At 41.8% G+C, this 19,653-nt stretch overlaps 1 protein-coding gene across 4 annotated transcripts in view; it reads right to left on the bottom strand.

Annotated features, from left to right (window-relative positions):
* The window catches only part of lmbrd1 (LMBR1 domain containing 1), a 260,769-nt gene that overhangs the window by 155,123 nt on the left and 85,993 nt on the right, over positions 1-19,653 (bottom strand). For all 4 annotated transcript variants that reach the window (XR_007262077.1, XM_048596598.1, XM_048596599.1 and 1 more), the window contains one exon: positions 7,927-8,000. Coding sequence is in view for 3 of the 4 variants with exons in the window: in XM_048596598.1 (XP_048452555.1) it covers positions 7,927-8,000 (74 nt within the window). In the remaining variant the exon portion in view is untranslated. The remainder of the gene's footprint in view (positions 1-7,926; positions 8,001-19,653) is intronic.

The raw sequence follows: 19,653 nt of genomic DNA, 5'->3' as shown, positions 1-19,653 counted from the left end.
AAGGGTCTAGGCCCGAAACGTCAGCCTCTCTGCTCCTATGATGCTGCTTGGCCTGCTGTGTTCATCCAGCCCTGCACCTTGTTGTCTGTGAATAGGTGCTATTACCAAGCCATTTATCTTCTCCCTCTAGCTAGAGTAGCTCCAAGTATCGGTCAAAGGTGATAATCGGATTAGCCCTCTTCCTTTAAAGTAAAATGTTACTTCCCTGCAGACTTTTCGTGTATATTATGTAACCAGGTACTTGTCCCAAGTTTTTATTCAACATGTATATAAAACTTTACCCCACTAATAAAACTAACAAACGCCATGCAGTATATGTAAGCAACCTTTAACCTACTAACAAAACTAACAGTGCTATTTCCAGACCCGCGCGACCTTGAATGAATGAATGAATGAACGGAACTGACAGCACTATTACAACAGGTGTGACCACGAAACCGAATGAATGAATGAATGATAGTAAATAGAACCCACAGATTGACGCAAACATGAAACTAACTAAACAAGCGATAGTAAATAAAAACCACAGACAAACAAATATATTAGGAACTCAGACTTTTATTTAAAAATTTATTTAAAAAACACAAGATGCCTTTTTCTAACTTTAAAATTCTAACCTTGAAAATAACAAGATTAACACCTTTTGAATTATGCAACAAACTAGACAGACACTCTAATCTCATTAAAATAACCATTAACCCTCAACAATAACTACTAACATTTAGCACATGTTTAAACCATCTCTGATTTCCTGCAAAAGTTTTTTTTAAACAATATCTACTGCTTAACACTCAAGTGTTAGAATGTTAATGTATGCTTGAATTCTGTATAAAACAGCTGCTTTTGAGTTATGATTTTGGGATTCTATTTCGCCTTTCTTCGTGCTGCTGTGAATGTACAATAGAGAGGTTATTTTTGCCGCTCACTGATCCTGGTCGTCTGGTTCTTTGAACTTGATCTCATAGGCCAAAGTAAAATGTTTTCAAATTCTTAATAGAATTCCAGTTGAAGCCTGAAATACCTCTTGCTTACGGTAAAGCAGATAGTGAAGTAACTACCTAGTGATTATAAATCTTTTTAGAACTTTTGTATTACAACAGAGAAGGTGTTTTTGTTTACAGGGCAATGCAGCACATCATTCAATATTTTATATTTACTATAATGCTAACACTGAATTCAAACTATTCCCAGATGAGCAATTGCAAAAAATACATGAGGTTTTATAGCACACTTGTTGACTTTCCAACACGGCCAGGGAGAGAATCCTGGCCCTTGATTTTGCCTTCTCTGACATCTACAGCTTTCTCCCTCCTCCTCCTCACACCCCTCTCTCTATTCCCCCAACAATACCTTCATCATCCCTATGTTTTTTCCCATAACATGAATTGCAACAATTATTCATTCTTGTCTGGTGCAAAAACAAAATAGGAAAGGTGGTTCAACTATGGCTTACAAAATAGATTAGTATTAGATCCAACGAGGAGACAGATATAATAGGAAACAAAATAACTGCAGAGAAACTGATCACACTTTGGTTCTGTCTCCACAACTGAGAGCACAAATAACCTCCCAGAAACATTACAGAATCAAGTGTTTGGTGAGAGGACTGAATTGAAAGAAATCAGTTTTGGTAAGAAAATGGTGTTGGAGAAATTAATGGGATTAAAGGATGACACATCACTACAGCCTGATAATCTACATCCTAGAATACTAAAGCAAGTGGCATCGGAGTATACTGGATGCATTGATGGCCATCTTCCAAAATTCTATCAACTTTGGAGCAGTTCCTACAGATTGAAGGCAGTAAATGTAACCACACTATTTAAAAAGAGAGGAAGAAAAGAATGACAGATCAGTTAGCCTAACATCAGCAGTGGGGAATTGCTGGAGCCTATTATAAAACAGGCTTTCTTTTAATTCACATGTGGGATGTGGACATCACTGGCTGGCCTGCACTTTTTGCCCATCCCTAGCTGCACTCGAACCGAGTGGTTTACTAAGCCAATTTAGAGGGCTGGAAAGACTAGATGCAGGGAGAAATTTTTCCCTGGTTAGGGTGTCTAGAACCAGGGGACAGAATGTCTGGATAAGAAATAAGCAATTTAGGATGGAGATGAGGAAAGGTTTCCTCACTTAAAATTTACTGAGCACGTGTAGTTCTCTGCTACAGAATACTGTTGAAGCCAAGTCACTGAATATATTCAAGAAATACATAGATAATTCATTAAATTTTAACACTTTTGGGTATAGGAATACATCTGGAACTTGACATTGAGATAGAGGATGAGCCATAATCATACTGAATCATGGAGAAGGCTTAAAGGGCTGAATGGCCTAATCCTGCTCCTTGTTTCTATGTAACATCTGAAGCTTTCTTACTTTTTCCACACTCCACCTCCCTACCACTGCATCCTAATTCATGCCACTATCCCCTTCCAACCTTTGTAGTCTCCTATTCCTCCTCTAACCCTCCCCTAATCACATTACAATTTACGCTTTCCAGCCTTGGAACTCTTGACCAGTTCAATTCCGCTTCTCTGATACCATCCCCTGTCATGCTACGCAGCCAAGAGACAGGCCCATTCTTCAAGTACGGGCCCCAGTGATCACGCTGTGATTCCTCCCTTTCTCCAAAATCTGATTTTCCATTGTCTATGTTAAGAGATGTAACAACATTCAGAATTTAAACTATCACTACATAAAGAAGCAAACTCTGTCTGACATATTGAACCTGGTGGGACAACTAGGTTTTATTAGAGAAGTAGCAACCAGAGATAAACATAAAAAAAAAACAATCTGGCTTTCAAATACGGTAAATAACATTTTTTAAAAGACTGTTACAAATTTAAATGTACCTTTGGTTAATATGGAACTCTGAATTTATCATTTATTATTTGTACTGACACATATAGTACTGTCGATCCCATTTGAGGTTATGAAATTTCGCTTAAATCTTTTCATTTAAAAGGTTCGAACTTAAGAGTTTTAAATGAAAGCTTTACCTGTTGTTTTCTCTGAGCCAAAAGAACCACAGAAATCCTAACAGCCCGTTTATAAGGGAAGTACATTAACTGTTTATGGTTAATTATCGACATGTAGGGATGGAATGATTGGTGTCCCATATCTACAATTATTCCAACTCTCAATGTTAAATAGATGTTTGTTGAAAGCTGGCACTAAAGATAAACTATCTGTGTCAGTTTAGTCAGATATACATTCACACCATTATATGAAAAATGAGCCAACACAATTATCTAACAATCAGTCACTAAGTTATTTTACACTCAACTCACCTTGAATATATACAATAATTGATTAAAGAAGTCACCAACACATTTTTTAAAGGTATTTGCTTTGTGAGAAGATTTTTTGATTCTGATATGCAACAAGCTGCCTGAGTGAGGTATATTTCAGCAGCATTATAGTTACTTCAGTTTGAATTGCATGCTGAGTTACAGAACTCGTGAAGCTACAAAGCAAATGCAATTCTGAGATTTCTACACTCCATTCTCTGGCCTCGTGTGCATCCACCACTTCCCAGGCTCCAGTATTAACAGTTGGCTCTTCAGCTACATTGACCAAAACTCTGGAAGTCCCTTATCAACAACCATCTCTTCTCTCTTTTCCTTTAAATCACAGCTTAAAACCTATTTAAATCATCACTAAAAGATTTCATAATCATTAGAAATCACTTCACCTTAAAGATGTTTGATTATTACTGAAAGGAAACTCTCATCTCTGCTCAATACAGGAAGTGGGGGGGAAGCAAACATAGGTCTGCTCAATTGGAAAAATTAGCTCATAAAAATGAGTATCAGACATGGACTTCCTTTTAAAAAATAAATAGCTCATGTACTTTTATAAAGAGCCTCATCTTCCCTGGAAAACCTAGTCATTTGAAGAGGCAATATTGTTAAAAGCATTTTTGCAGCCCTGCATGCAGCATTCCTTACATATGGTTCTTCAGTAGATAATGACGAATCATATTTTAATGAACATTAAGTAGTAAAGGAACATATTGGACAAAATTTTGACAAAACCTGTAAAGCAAAATAACATTCTACTTCAATTGACATACATAAAATATATTACTACTATGCAAACTTCTGATTTTAGAAGTTATACACAAGACTTTGTAGGCATTTAAGACTTTTGCATTACAGATCATCTTAATTAAAAATCAAGAATAACATGCACCTTAATTCTGAAGCCCCACATTAGACTTGGTTTAGTGAAGAGTAGTATAAATGCTGGTTACTCATTATTGCAAAATAAAACTGCTTTGAATAAATAACATGCTGCCTTGACTAAGACATCCAGAAGGCGTTTGACAAGGTGCCACATAAAAGGTGAGATCCCAGGGTTTAAAGGTAGAGTATTGGCTTGGATAGAGACTAGCTGAATGACAGAAAGCAGAGGGTTTGGATAAATGGGTCCTTCACTGAATCGCAAACTGGAGCTAGTTGGGTGTCAAAGAGTTCAGTTCTCACAGCTCAACTATTTACAATCTATATAAACGATCTGCAAGCAGGGAAAGAGTGTAACATAGCAAACTTCGCAGATGATACTAAAATAGGTGGGAAAACAGGCTGTGATGAGGGGATAAAAAGTTCACAGATGGATACTGATAGGCTAAAGAATGGACCAGAATCTGGCAAATGGAGTTTAATGCAGATAAGTGTGAGGTTGTTCATTTGGCTGGATATAAAAGGGCAAATTATTATTTAAATGGAAGCAGATTCAATATGCATCAGTGCAGAGAGATCTGGACATCGCTGTGCATGAATTGCAGAGAATGGATATGCAGGTACAGCATATAATAAGAAAGGCAAACAGAATCCTGGCATTTACTGCAAAAGGGCTGGATTATAAAGTTAAAAAGTGCTGTTACAATTATATAAGGCATCGGTGGAACCACATCTGGAGTATTAAGTCCAATTTTGGTCTCCTTACTTGAGGAAAGAGTTGGTGGCACTGGAGGTAGTTCAGACGAGGTTCACCAGATTGATTCCAGGGATAAAAGGGCTGAATAGCTTGACCCTGAACTCACTGGAGTTCAGAAGATTGCATTAGAATCTGATTAAGGTATAGAAAATGCTAAAGGGGATTGATAAGGGGGACGTTGAACAGATGTTCCTCCTCGTGGGGCACGCTCAAACAAGCGGTTATAGGTATGGAGGGAGAGGAGGTAGGTTCAAAGCTGAGATGAGGAGAAACTACTTCCGTCAGAGGATTGTGAATCTGTGAAACTCATTGCCTCACAGTGCAGTAGAGGCAAAATCGATCAACACATTCAAAAAAGAAACAGATATGTTTCTGATGAAAAGCAAGATAAGAGGCTATGAGGAGCAGGCAAGAGAACTCAGTTGACACCAGGATAAGATCAGCCGTGATCATGTTAAATGGCAGAGTGGCTTGAAGGGCTGATTTGCCTACTCCCACTCCAAATTCCTAAATTCCAATGTATATCAGAGCGGTCAAAGAATAGTTTGGTTACATAAATTTTTTGCCATTCTAACAAATGTTGCATGTTACACTTGATCATTTCACAACCAAGATAAGAATGTGTATGCAGATAGGAAAATAACAACATTCCATAGTGGATGTGATCTATTTGAATTTCCAGAAGGTCTTTGACAAGGTACCGCACAGAGCCATTAAGTAAGATAAGAGGTCATGGTGTTAGGGGAAAGGTACTGGCATGGACAGAGGATTGGCTGACCAACACAAGGCACAAAGTGGGGATGAAGGGGTCTCTTTGAAGATGGCAGTTGGTGATTAGTGTAGTTCTGTAGGGGTCAGTACTGGGACCACAATTGTTCATGTTACACATTGAAGATCTGGATGAAGGAATTGAGGGCATTGTTGCTAAGTCTGTAGATCCACACAAAGATAGGAGGGACAGATAGTGCTGAAGATGTGGGATGGCTGCAGAAGGACTTGGATAGGCAAGGAGAATGGGCAAAGAAATACAATATGATGAAATACAATGGGGAAAGGCTTTCGGAAATGTGAAGAACAAAGGGACTTGGAGTCCTAGTTCAGGATCCTCTTAAGGTTAACTTGCAGGTTCAGTAGGTAGTTAGGAAGGCAAATACGATGTTAGCATTCTTTTCAAGAAGACGAGAATACACAAGCAGTAGAGTACTGCTGAGGCTGTATAACACGCTCTGTTAGAGTACATTTAGAATATGGTCATCAGTTTTTGAGAAAGAAGGATGTGCTGGTGTTGGAGAAGGTCTGAGAAGGTGGAGAAGGAGGTTCACAATACTGCTCCTGGGATTGAAGAACATGTCGTACGAGGACCGGCTGAGGACTCTAGATCTGTACTTGATGGAATTTAGAAGGATGAGGGGGAATCTCATTGAAACTTACAGAATACTAACAGGCCTGGATAGAGTGGAGTGGAGAAGATGTTTCCACCAGTAGGTGAGACTATGACCTGATGCCACAGCTTCAGTTCGAAGGGGCAACCCTTTAGAACTGAGATAAGGAGGAATTTCTTCAGCCACATGGTGGTGAATCCTCAGAACTGACTGCCGCAGAAGGCTGTGGAGGCCAAGTCCTTGAGTGTATTTAAGACATAGTTAGATAGGTTTTTGGTTAGCAAGGGGATCAAAGATTACAGGGAGAAAGTCGGAAAATGGGGTTCAGAAACTTATCAGCCATGATCAAATGGCAGAGCAGATGCGATGGGCTGATGGTCTAAATCTGCCCATATATCTTATGGATAAACAGGGACTAGCAGGTGTGGAAATTATGTTCTGAAAAATCAGACCCTAAGAGTTTTCCTCGTTTTCCATGTGGGATGTTCCTCACTTGGAAGGTAAAAGTGAACTTTGATGCAAACTGGCCATATAATTTGATATGCTGCAGATCACCTTTTAATTAAAAGTGTGTTACATTTTTGGTTATATCAACTAAAAGTTTTCCATAGTTGAAAAATGGAAAAATGTGAAAGAACAGGAGTCAGTGAGAAACCTATGTTCAGAGTCTTTAAGACTTTACCATTATGGACTGCTTGCAAATGAGTCAAGCAGATTTGAAATTCTCGTAAATGAATGAATTGCGAGATAGCATATATTCCTGAAGATCATCCAGACTTAAATATACCTCACTGATGACTAAGCATGACAAACAATTCCTTCAAAAGTTGCATTCTTTGCAACATGCATTGAACAATAGAAAGAAACCTCACCTTTCTTGTTAAATACACACATGGGCAGGAGCTTGATGTTCACAATTCCAATTACACATTACAGATAACTAAATACAGAAATGGCAGCAAGATAATTGCTCATATTTATCTCATTTCATGCACGCAAAGCAAAGTGACCACAACTTTGCAGCTGTAAACAAAAGATATCGCATCTTGGCTTTGCCTGCATCTTGGAAGGAGGTATGCATTTGATGGCAGGTGATCCTTTAATTAGCTAAGCAAACAAATCCTCCTTTGGAGGACTAGATTTTTATGAAGGACTCCAGAAGCCATTTAAAAAATGGCAGCGGTTTCGCCATTCCCAGCACTCCCTATTTTTGCTGCTGCTGGATAAGGATGCATTAGTAAGGCTGTACTTGCTACTTCTGACCTACCCCATTCTATTGTGGGGGTGAATATCTTACTCGCACCACTACAATTTTTGGGAAGTCAGGTCAGCTTCACCATGACTCATTGTTCACGGATTTCAGAGGAGTCGCGAAACATAGTCTGTATTGATTTTGTTTTAAAAATTCAGGATTGTTCTGGAAACTCTTCATGTCAACTAAATGCCAAATAGTACCACCCTCAGTCATCCTCCAGGCCTTTTATTGACCTGTCCTAATCCTAAACCTTGACCTGAATGGTACCTCATACCATCTCTGCAAACTCAAGGCATCAAATAAAATTAAATAAAGAGGCAGCAAGTCACAGTCACTTATACTTACTGTGTAAGTTATTACTGCTAGCATACCAATCAAGGTTAAGGTGCTTATTGAGAAAGACAAGGCAGCCAAACCATCTGCAAACAAAATACATAACAATAAATATATTAGCTAGGAACAGCAGTCTTTATTTCAATTTCCGCTGTAGTTTTAAAAGCAAATTTACTGCAGTAGGGGTGGCACAGTGGCTCAGTGGTTAGCACTGCTGCCTCACAGTGCCAGGGACTCGGGTTTGATTCTAGCCTTGGGCGATGGTCTGTGTAGAGTTTGCACATTCTCCATGTGTCTGCGTGGGTTTCCTGCGGGTGCTCTGGTTTCCTCCCACAGTCCAAAAGTTGTGCAGGTTAGGTGAATTGGCCATGCTAAATTACCCACAGGGATGTGTAGATTAGGTGGTTTATTGGGGGATGGGTCTGGGTGGGATGCTGAGAGGTTCGGTGTAGACTTGTTGGGCCGAGGGGCCTGTTTCCACACTATAGGGATTCAATGATTCAGTTACAAATTACTCCATGTAACTGTTCATTTTAGCAGACAGTAAACAAGCCAAAAATATACAATATTTCAATTAATGTAGAGTGACCTATTCAGCTAATAAAAGCATCTAAAGAAAATAAAATATTAATTATCCTGCAGAAACATAATTGTCTTGAAATATTGACAATTTATCTTTCTGCAAAGATAGCAGGAACTGCAGATGCTGGAGAATCTGAGATAACAAGGTGTAGAGCTGGAAGAACACAGCAAGCCAGGTAGCATCTGGAGGAGAAGTATAAGGAGTTCTGGTCTGTGCAATCAGTAACCCTGCTGGAACTCTCAGGCAGCCTGGATCACCCACCAGGTGCCTGGTTCTGACACTGGACTTAACTTAGGAACGTGAAGTGAAGAAGGCAGTAGACAGGTGTTTCAGGGCAAAGAATTTCTGCGTTAATTAAATGTAAAGGTGAGTATATCACAAGAAATAAAAAGGCAAAAGTAATAAACAGGGAAATAACACAAAGGTGAGTAAATTACAAGGGATAAGAAGGCAAAAATTCAAAAAAGTGGAACTGACACTATTAGTTGTTGACTTAACAGAGGCTAATTACTATTAGAAACTAAACAGCAGTTTAAACACAGACACTTTAATCAGACTTCCTGACCTTGGAGTGCCCCACACTGCCACCAACTCACCTTCCTGTTCCTGCTAACTAGGTTGGGTACTTTGGGTCTCGAGGAAAAAGGTTCACCGCTGGGAATAACATGATTTTGAAATACAGCTGGCCATCCCACTTGCTGTAGCAGGTGCTTCACTGAAGACTTTGGACAGTGTAGGCCTTCAGTCTGGTTTGAGAACTTGGGTTTTCTTATTTTGTGGTGGTTTTGACAGCTGGTTTTCACATTAGGAAGTGCCTGAGGGCCTTGTCACTCATGTCGGCGGGTTTTGGAGGTCGTCAGATCTGCGGTTCCCCTAGTACGGAGCAGCCCTGTGTCAGTAAGTTTCAGGGAGATAGCTGTGCAGATAGTTCTCGGGGAGAGTAGCTGTAGGGGATCCCTGTTCTGTTGGTAGCTGCAGGGATGACTATTTTTTTCTCCCCCAGAACAGGGCTAGAATTATACGCTGTGCTCCGTTATCACCTTGCGAATCTGTTATCCATTATGTTTGTGTTGTCCCCTTTGTGGTGAATTGGCTTCCTGATAGTTTAGAATAGGTGAAAATGTGTTTTGATTAAATGGAATGTCCAGTATTTCTGCAACTGAATATTAATTGACATTGAACGCCTTGGTATCTCTGAAGAGTCCAAAATATCTGAACATGTCATGATGTCAATTTTTCTGATGAAGTGTCCCGACCCAAAACGTCAACTTTCCTGCTCCTCTGATGCTGCCTGGCCTGCTGTGTTCCTCCAGCTCCACACTGTGTTATCTCTGACTCCAGCATCTGCAGTTCTTACCATCTCCAAGATGTCTGAAGTTATTGTCTTAGGATTGGTTCATTGTTCCTTTAGGGCTAAGGCATGAATAGGATTTCTAACTTAACCACAGTTCCAAACAGCTGTCCGTGATTGTGTATTCCACAGCACAGCCCAGTTTCCTTTTGTTTTAAAGTTCTATTAAAAATCCAGGGGTTTCGGTCCAGTAATCTAAATGGCAGGGATTTATGCTCACTCCTACAAGAAGTCAACGTTTCAGGTATTACCCTTCTTCAGGGCTGGATGTGGGGTAGGGAGAGTTGCAGGTAAAGATGGGGAGGGGGTTAGCGGAATGATAGTGATAGGTGGACACCGGTGTCCACCTATCACCACCATTCCACTACTGCCTTCTCCCCACTCTCTTTATCTGCAGCTCCCTCTACCCCCACATCCAATTCTGAAGAAGAGTAATACCCAAAACATTGACTTCTGCTTTCCTTCAGATGCTGCCTGGTTTGCTGTGTTCTTCCAGCCTCATGTTTGTCTGCCTTGGATTCCAGCATCTGCAGTTTCTTTGTCTCAAAGAAAGAGGTGGTGTTGGACCTCTTGAAGAGCATTAACATGGAGTGGTTCCCAGGGACCGATGGTATCTATCCCAGGTTATTGAGAGAGGCAAGAGAGGAGATTGCTGGGGCCTGACGAAGATCTTTGTATCCTTGCCAGCCACTGGCGAGGTCCTGGAGAACTGGCGAGTAGCTCATGTTGTTCGTCTGTTCAGGAAGGGAAATAGGGATAATCCAGGAAATCACAGAACGAGTCTCACATCAGTGATTGGGAAGCTATTGGAGAGAATTCTTAGGGATAGGATTTGTACACATTTGGAAATGCATGGCCTAATTAGGCACAGTCAGATGAAAATGTAGATGCATGGGTTAGTAAGTTTTCAGACGATACAAAGATCAGTGGAGTTGTGGACAGTGTAGGATACAGCAGGATATAGATCAGTTGCAGATATGGGCGGAGAAATGGCAGATAGAGTTTAAAATGGGTTAAGTGTGAGGTGCTGCACTTTTAGAGATCAAATGTTAAGGAAAAGTATGCAGTTAATGGCAGGACTCTGAACAGCATTGATGTACAGAAGGATTTTGGGGTTCAAGTCCATAGCTCTCTGAAAGTAACCATACAAGTAGATAAGATGGTAAAGAAGGCATATGGCATGCTTGCCTTCAGTGTTTGGGGAATTGAGGTCAAGAGTCAGGATGTCATGTTGCAGCTTTATAAGACTTTGGTTAGGCCACATTTAAAGTACTCAATTCAGTTCTGGACGCCATACTACAGGAAGGACGTAGAGGCTTTGGAGAGGGTGCAGAACAGTTTACCAGGATGCTGCCTGCACTAAAGGGTATGACCAATGAGGAGAGGCTGGAAAAACTTAGGTTCTTCTCTTTTCTCTTGAGCAGTGCAGGCTGAGGGGAGACTTGATAGAAGTCTGTACAATTATGAGATGCATAGATAGGATTGCTGGTCAGAATCCTTTTCCCAGAGTTGAAACATCTACTACCAGCAGGCATGCATTTCAGCTTACAGGGGGAAAGTTCAAAGAAAACGTGAGGGGCAAGTGTTTTACACAGGAGTGGTTGGAGTCTGGAATGACTGCCAGGGATGGTGGTGGGGACAGATACAATAGGGGCTTTTAAGTGACTTTTAGATAAGCTCTTGAATATCTAAGGTTTGGGAGGATATGAACCAATGACAGGCAGAAGGGATTAGTTTCATTTGGCGTCATGTTTGGCACAACATCGTGGGCCGAAGGGCTCATTCCTGTACTGTACAGTTCTATGTTATACTGCTTCTTATAAAAAACATATACGAATAATGAAAGAATCCAAAATTATCATTTGCTGCATCAAATTGGCATGGTGGCATGATTGCAATGTCCTAGCCATCAATCTAAATATTCCTGGATTGTGCAGCAGCTAGTTTTCAGCAAATGGTGAAGAATCTGTTCCCACTTCCAAAACAGAGAATGGGATACAGGAGGCTTAAATTAAATCTGCTGTCATTTTGTAACAGTGATTATCAAAATGATTCAAGATCCCACTTATGCATGCAGAGTCAGGTCTACTGTAAAAACCTTGTTGTGTTAATATACAAACATACAAAATAGAGGAAGTGGAACATCTGGCCCTTTGATAGAGGTCAAACAACTGGTTAAGAGGAAGAAGGGTGCTTATGTAAGGTTTAGGAAACAAGTTATCCAGGAAGGAGCTGAAGAAAGAGCTATAAGGGGGCACGAGAAAACCTTGGCAGATAGGATCAAGGAAAACTCCAAGGCTTTTTACACGTAAGTGAGGAATAAGAGAATGACCACAGAAAGGGTAGGGCCGATCAAGGATTGTAAAGTGAATTTGTGCATGGAGCCTGAAGAGATAGGAGAGGTCCTTAATGAATACTTTTCTTCAGTATTCACAATGGAGAGGGACCTAGTTGTAGAGGAGGACAGTGTGAAACAGGCTGGTAGGCAAGAGGAGGTGGATGTTAGTAATGAAGATGTGCTAGGAATTTTGAGGAAGTTGAAGACAGATAAGTGCCCTGGGCCTGATGGGATTTATCCAAGGATTCTATGGGAAGCGAGGGAAGAGATCGCAGGGCCTTAGGCGATTATCTTTTTGTCCTCACTGTCCACGGGTATAGTGCTGGAAGATTGGAGAGAGGCAAACATCATTCCCTTGTTCAAAAAAGGGAACAGGGATAACCCCTGAAATTACAGGCCAGTTAGTCTTACATCAGTGGTGGGCAAATTAGTGGAAAGGGCTCCGAGAGATAGGATTTATGATCACTTGGAAAGGCACAGTTTGATTCATGATAGTCAGCATGGATTTGTGAGGGGTAGATCATGCCTCACAAACCTTATTGAATTCTTTGAAGAGGTGACCAAACACGTGAATGAAGGTAGAGCAGTGCATTTGGTATACATGGATTTAAGTAAGGTGTTTGATAAGGTTCCCCATGGTAGGCTCATGCAGAAGGTAAGGAGGCATGGGATAGGGGGAAATATGGCAGATTGGATTCAGAATTGGCTGACCCTTAGAAGACAAAGGGTGGTAGTGGATGGAAAATATTTAACATGGTGCTCAGTTACGAGTGGTGTACCACAAGGATGTGTTCTGGGTCCTCTTTGTGATTTTTGTAAATGATTTGGATGAAGGAGTGGAAGGGTGGATTAGCAAGTTCGCGGACGATACAAAGGTGGGTTGCATTGTGGACAGTGCAGAGGGCTGTTCTAGGTTACAAAGTGACATTGATAGGATGCAGAGCTGGGCTGAGAAGTGGCAGATGGAGTTTAACCCTGAAAAGTGTGAGGTGATTCATTTTGGAAGGACAAACTTGAAAGCATAATACAGGGTTAACGGAAAGATTCTTGGCAGTGTGGAGGAGCAGAGGGATCTTGGAGTTCACGTTCACAGTTCCCTGAAAGCTGCCACCCAGGTGGATAGAGTTGTTAAGAAGGCATATGGTGTGTTAGCTTTCATTAATACAGGGATTGAGTTCAAGAGCCGTGAAGTTATGCTCCAGCTATACAAAGCCTGGTTCGGCCACATCTGGAGTATTGTGTCCAGTTCTGGTTGCCTCATTACAGGAAAGATGTGGAGGCGTTGGAAAAGGTGCAGAGGAGATTTACTAGGATGTTGCCTGGAATGGAGGAAAGGTCTTATGAGGAAAGGTTGAGAGAGCTCGGGCTTTTCTCTTTAGAACGACGAAGGATGAGAGGTGACTTGATAGAGGTGTATAAAATGATCAGAGGTATAGATAGGGTGGACAGCCAGAGACTTTTTCCTAGGGTGGAGGTAGCTAATACGAGGGGCCTTAGTTTTAAAGTGAGTGGAGGTAGATGTAGGGGAGACGTCAGAGGTAGGTTCTTTACTCAGAGAGTGGTCGGTGCATGGAATCAGCCACATTAGGGGCATTTAAGCGGCTATTAGATAGGCATATGGACGATAGTATAGGGTTGGGGTGGAGGTTAGATAGACCTTAGGATTAGGGTAAAAGTGAAGGGCCTGTACAGTGCTGTACTGTTCTATGTTCTATGATACTGCTCTACCAAAAACAAAATCACAGTTGATCTGTCTGTGTTTCAAATTGCACATTCACACCTACTATAGACTGATTAGTTCAGTTGATTGGACTGTGGATTTGCAATGCAGAGTTACCCCAATAGCCTTTGTTTGTTATTCACTCCCTCAAGTGCCCACTGGTTCTGGACTGATCCATTTCACATCCACCATTCAGGAACATATACACTTCTATTAATAATCTTCTACACACCATTGGAAACAAGTCCAGTCTGTCTAACCTATCATCATAAGACAACCAACTCCTTCCAGGCATCAACTCAGAAAACAGTGCTAACCACTGTGCTGCATGCTGCCCTTACACATGCCTTTTACTTATGACTGACGCTTTCCATAACTTCTTTAGTTAGCCGGAAATGGTGGGCCCTCCCTTTAGAATTTTTCTCCATAGTAGGAATATAATTATTGAGTATTCTGAAATATCCCTTCACATCTCTGCTGCTGCAGCTTTACTCATCTATCCCCTAGCCTTGTAAGCTAGTTCATTTCAAATACATCAGTTTTCAAGTCCACATAGTTGCCTTTATTTAGATTTAAATCTTAACCAGTCTTAGACTCAGTTTTTTTCCTTTCCAAACTGGATGTACAATTCAATCTATTATGCTCAGTCCTACAGAATCATAGAATTAATACAGTACAGAAAGAGGACATGTGACCAGTGTCTGCATTGGGGTACCTATATCTGAGGTCATAGAATCATAGAATCCCTTCAGTGTGGAAACAGGCCCTTCGGCCCAACAAGTCCACACCGACCCACAGGGCATCCCACCCAGACCCACCCCCCTAATCTACACATCCCTGGACACTATGGACAATTTAGCATGGCCAATCCACCTTGCCTGCACATCTTTGGACTGTGGGAGGAAATCGGAGCACCCGGAAAAAAGCCACGCAGGCAAAGGGAGAATGTGCAAACTCCACACAGACAGTCACTGGAGGGTGGAATCGAACCCAGGTCCCTGGTGCTGTGAGGCAGCAGTGCTAACCACTGAGCCACCGTGCTGCCCATTAATAATTAATTAATCAATCCTGTCATAGCACACAATACTCTGAGTAATAGAACTTACTTGTTACAGCAGATCCTGTAGCAATGTTGACGTACTGGCTCTTGGATTACATTTATTTACTTCACCTTACACTATCAATTTATTTATTTTATACTAAATACAACTCATTTTCCAATGTAAGAGTCAAGAATTTTGCTCTTTTGGAGCTTTGTAACAGCTAGCCTCGATTGCTGCTCTAGGTATTTTCTAATCAACCTGTTCAGAGATGTTAATACATAACTCTGGAGAAGGTGGGACTTGCCAGCATACCCATGGCTATTTTTCCTCTGTCACTTATTTTCTGACTATGTTACTATTACTATTAGTATTACTATTTTCTTCTTTGACCTTATCTCTACTCTGATATACCACGCATTTCGACTTTTAATCCCTTGCCCTAAAAAGTCATTTGAAAGCTCTTCTCCTTCCCTCAAGCGCAGTTTGCATGAACAATGGCCCCGGTATGGTACAAGTGTAGGCCACAGATATTCTTCATGATATTGGCCCACTTCTCCAGTAATGGTGCCAGTGGCTCATGAACCAGAATCCACTTCTCCCAAATCAGTCTTCAAGCCAGGGGAAACAGCACGGTGGCCCAGTGGTTAGCACTGCTGCCTCACAGCGCCAGGGACCCAGGTTCGATTCCAGTCTGGGGCGACTGTGTGGAGTTTGCACATTCTCCCCGTGTCTGCGTGGGTTTCCTCCGGGTGCTCCAGTTTCCTCCCACAGTCCGAAGATGTGCAGGCTAGGTGGATTGGCCATGCTAAATTGCCCATAGTGCCCAGGGATGTTTTAGGTTAGGTGGGTTAGACATGGGAAATTAGGGGAATGGATCTGGGTGGGATGCTCTTCGGAGGGGCGGTGTGGACCTGTTGGGCCGAATGGCCTGTTTCTACACTGTAGGGATTCTATGAATTCCTGTTAAGTTTTGTAACCTATGCAACATGCACGCAGCTCAGATAATAATCGAGAGATTGTGACTTTTGAAATAATGCCTAGCTCCTCATGTAGAATCTCTTTCCAATTCTACCCATGTCTTTGGCTTCCCTTCTATGGATCACAACCATTGCTTCCTAGCCCTCCTACTGCAAACTCTTTCCAGCCCTCAGCAGATGTCACAAACTCTGGCAATGGGCAGGTCACACAATATCTGGACTTCTGTTCTTTTCTGAAGAGAATAGTGCCAATCTCCTTCACTATACCATCTATGACTACATTCCTTGTTGCTCCCAAACTTGAATGGGTGCACTTACCACCATATCATGGTCAGTTTCTTTATCCACACTGCAGCTCTTGTTCTCATTCACACAGGCTGAGAGAACCTGAAACCAATTGGACAATTGCAGAGTCTGACACACCTGCTCTCTGGTCCCTCTACTTCCCTCACCTCACATTTACACCCACTTTTTCATCTAGTCCCATTTGCCAGCATTTGGTCCTTATCCCTCCAAACCGTTCCTATCATATACCCATCCAGATGCCCCTTTTAAATGTGGTAATTGTACCTGCCTCCACCATTTCCTCTGGTAGCTCATTCCACACACGCACTACACTAGGAGTGAAAAAGTTGATATCTTTGAGTCAAGGGAATTCTGCCTGACAACAGCTCTCTGGTTGGTAGAGCTGCAAGGTGTTCAAAATGTCTCTGACCACTAAAAATCAGAAAGATCACAAATCAGAAGTCCTTATCCCAAGAGGAGTGACTGCCACTTGATATGAAAATCTAGGTAACTTTCCCCTTCCCTGGTGCAACAAAACATGTGTAGCTCAGCCTCCAGTCATTAACTCTGAGCCAAAGCTGCACATTTGAACACTTACTGTTGAAGTATTTGCCCTGGGCCACAATGGTAACCAGGAGTTCCCAGATACAGCTGCCTTGACACATTCATCTGTCCTGCCATCATTAATGAGTTTTAATGAATTAAATGATTGAGTTATGCTATTTTATGTATACATACTTTAACAATATACAAATTGTTAAATTTGTGTGAAGACAAGTAGCAGATTAGAAATGATTTCTATAAGACCGTGAAGGTAATGAACAAGGAACAAGGAACAAAAACCAGCAAGTGTGCTAAGAAACTGCACCTGGTTTAAACCACACTACAATGCACATTGCAGCCCCTTGGTAGACAGTGTAAAGCAGGCCTTTTCCTCGTCAGAAACATGCACGAGAAAAGTACCTCGACTCTATTTTAGGATCAAGTGCTACTTCAACCCCTCACAATATCTGTAGGACAAGCCTGGACAATGACAGAGACTCCCAAGGCTCAAATATGGAAAGTACTTGCCACATGTCAGCTGTCAGACAGATACTAGCTGAGACAGAATTATCCTGTATTTATGCATCTCACAACTGAAATACTGGACGTTGCCTAAGCAACAATAAAAATGTTTGGGAAGCCACAGCATCAGATCAAACTACCTTAAACATTATTTCTTCACATGAACTGGAATTTGAACGTATTGATACAGTCAAATTAGTTTTTCTACTGCTACGAACAGCAAAGAAATTAAAGCTATGAGGAAACTTATAGACTTTGATAAAAGCGTGATTGAAAAGACTATGTCTGCACATGGAGAGACTGTCTCAAGTAATTATACACAGCAGAAACAGGCAGCAAATCCTAAGAATCTAGATCAAATCTGAACAAACCCATACACTTACTTTAAAATTGACACATTAGATGTTGCTGTGCAATTCCTCACCAAGGACTGCTTTATGGCCTCAGAGATGTATGCTATACCATGGAAACTGCACATCAGCATGGAAAATAAATAAAATCCGCATGGAAAGGGGCATTATGGCAGTTTACAGCATTAGCAAACGAGTTGACTTCAGGATCATATGTTTTCACAAAGTTGTTGAAGCCACCATTTGCAACTATGACAAGCAAATGTCAAACTGTAGTGGTAGATATAGATGTCATCTTAATGGCTGCTAAAATGAAGCAGGGAGCAATGGATACAGTCAGGGAAACTAAGTACTGTCTGATCTTGGTTTTAGCATAGAATCAAGAAGATAGGAGCAGGAGTAGGTCATTTGATCCCTCGAAGCTGCTCTGCCATTCTTTGAGCTCAATATCATAATCTCATCCTCTCCCCATATCTCATGATCCCTTTAACCGCAAGAGCTATATCTACCTCCTTGAAAGCACAATGTTTTGGCCTCAACGACTTTCTGTGGCAGTCAATTCCACAGGCTCACCATTCTCTGGGTGAAGAAACTTTTCATCTCAGTCCTAAAGGTTTTGCTGCTTATTCTTGAATTATGATCTCTTGTTCTGAACTTCCCCATCATCAAGAACGTCGTTCCCACATCTAAACTGTCTAGACCTGTTAAAATTTTATAGGTTTCTATGAGATCCCTCATCATTCTTCTCAACTCCAGAAAATTCAACCCTAACCGACTAAATCTTTCCTCATACGTCAGTCCTGCCATCCCAGGAATCAATTTGGTAAACCTTCGCTGCTCTCCGTCTATAGCAAGAACACCAGGCCTAGAATTCCCTGTTTTCCAAATAGTGGGTTTACATTAGATACCCTCTAATCCATAGTTTCAGAGTCTAAAGAATCTTGGAAGATGAACATCATTACATCCACTACTTTTAGGGCCATTTCCTTAAGAACTCTGGGATGTAGGTTATCAGGCACTGGGGACTTTTCAATCCTTCAATCCCATCAATTTCCCCAACACCATTTCTCTACTAATGTAGGTTGGCTTAAGTTCCTTTCTTTCATTAAACCCTATATTCCCTATCATCTCTGGTACATTTTCTGTGCCCTCCTTTGTGAAGACAAAAGCCAAGTACGAATTTAGTTCATCAGACATTTTTTTGTTTCCCTGGTCGACCCATTGTCTCCGCCTGCTCCTGCCCAACCGAACTTATCTCCACCTATCTCGACTCCATTTTCTCCTCCTTGGTCCAGGAATTCCCTACCTACGTCCGTGACACCACCCACGCCCTCCACCTCCTCCAGAACTTCCAATTCCCTGGTCCCCAACACCTCATCTTTACCATGGACATCCAGTCCCTATACACGTGCATTCCCCATACAGATGGCCTAAAGGCCCTCCGCTTCTTCCTGTCCCACAGGCCCGACCAGTCCCCCTCCACTGACACCCTCATCCGCTTAGCCTAACTCGTCCTCACCCTCAACAACTTCTCTTTCAATTCCTCACGTTTCCTACAGACAAAGGGGGTGGCCATGGGTACCCGCATGGGCCCAAGATATGCCTGCCTCTTCGTACGTTACGTGGAACAATCCCTCTTCCGTACCTACCCTGGCCCTAAACTCCACCTCTTCCTCCGTTACACTGATGACGAGGAGCTCGAACAGTTCATCCACTTCACCAACACCTTCCACCCCAACCTTAAGTTCACCTGGACCATCTCCAACACCTCTCTCTCCTTCCTGGACACCTCTGTCTCCATCTCTGGCAACCACCTAGAAACCGATATCCATTTCAAGCCCAACGACTCCCACAGCTACCTAGAATACACCTCCTCCCACCCACCTTCCTGCAAAAATGCTATCCCCTATTCCCAATTCCTTCGCCTCTGCCGCATCTGCTCCCAGGATGAGGCATTCCACTCCCATACATCTCACACGTCCTCATTTTTCAAGGACCGCAACTTCCCCCCCCTCAGTGGTCCAGAA

The sequence above is a fragment of the Rhincodon typus genome, chromosome 5 (genome assembly GCF_021869965.1).
Source record: "Rhincodon typus isolate 14 chromosome 5, sRhiTyp1.1, whole genome shotgun sequence".
In the NCBI taxonomy this organism is placed as follows: Eukaryota; Metazoa; Chordata; class Chondrichthyes; order Orectolobiformes; family Rhincodontidae; genus Rhincodon; species Rhincodon typus.
The sequence above is the reverse complement of the archived record's forward strand: the minus strand, read 5'-3'. Positions and strand labels throughout refer to the sequence as shown.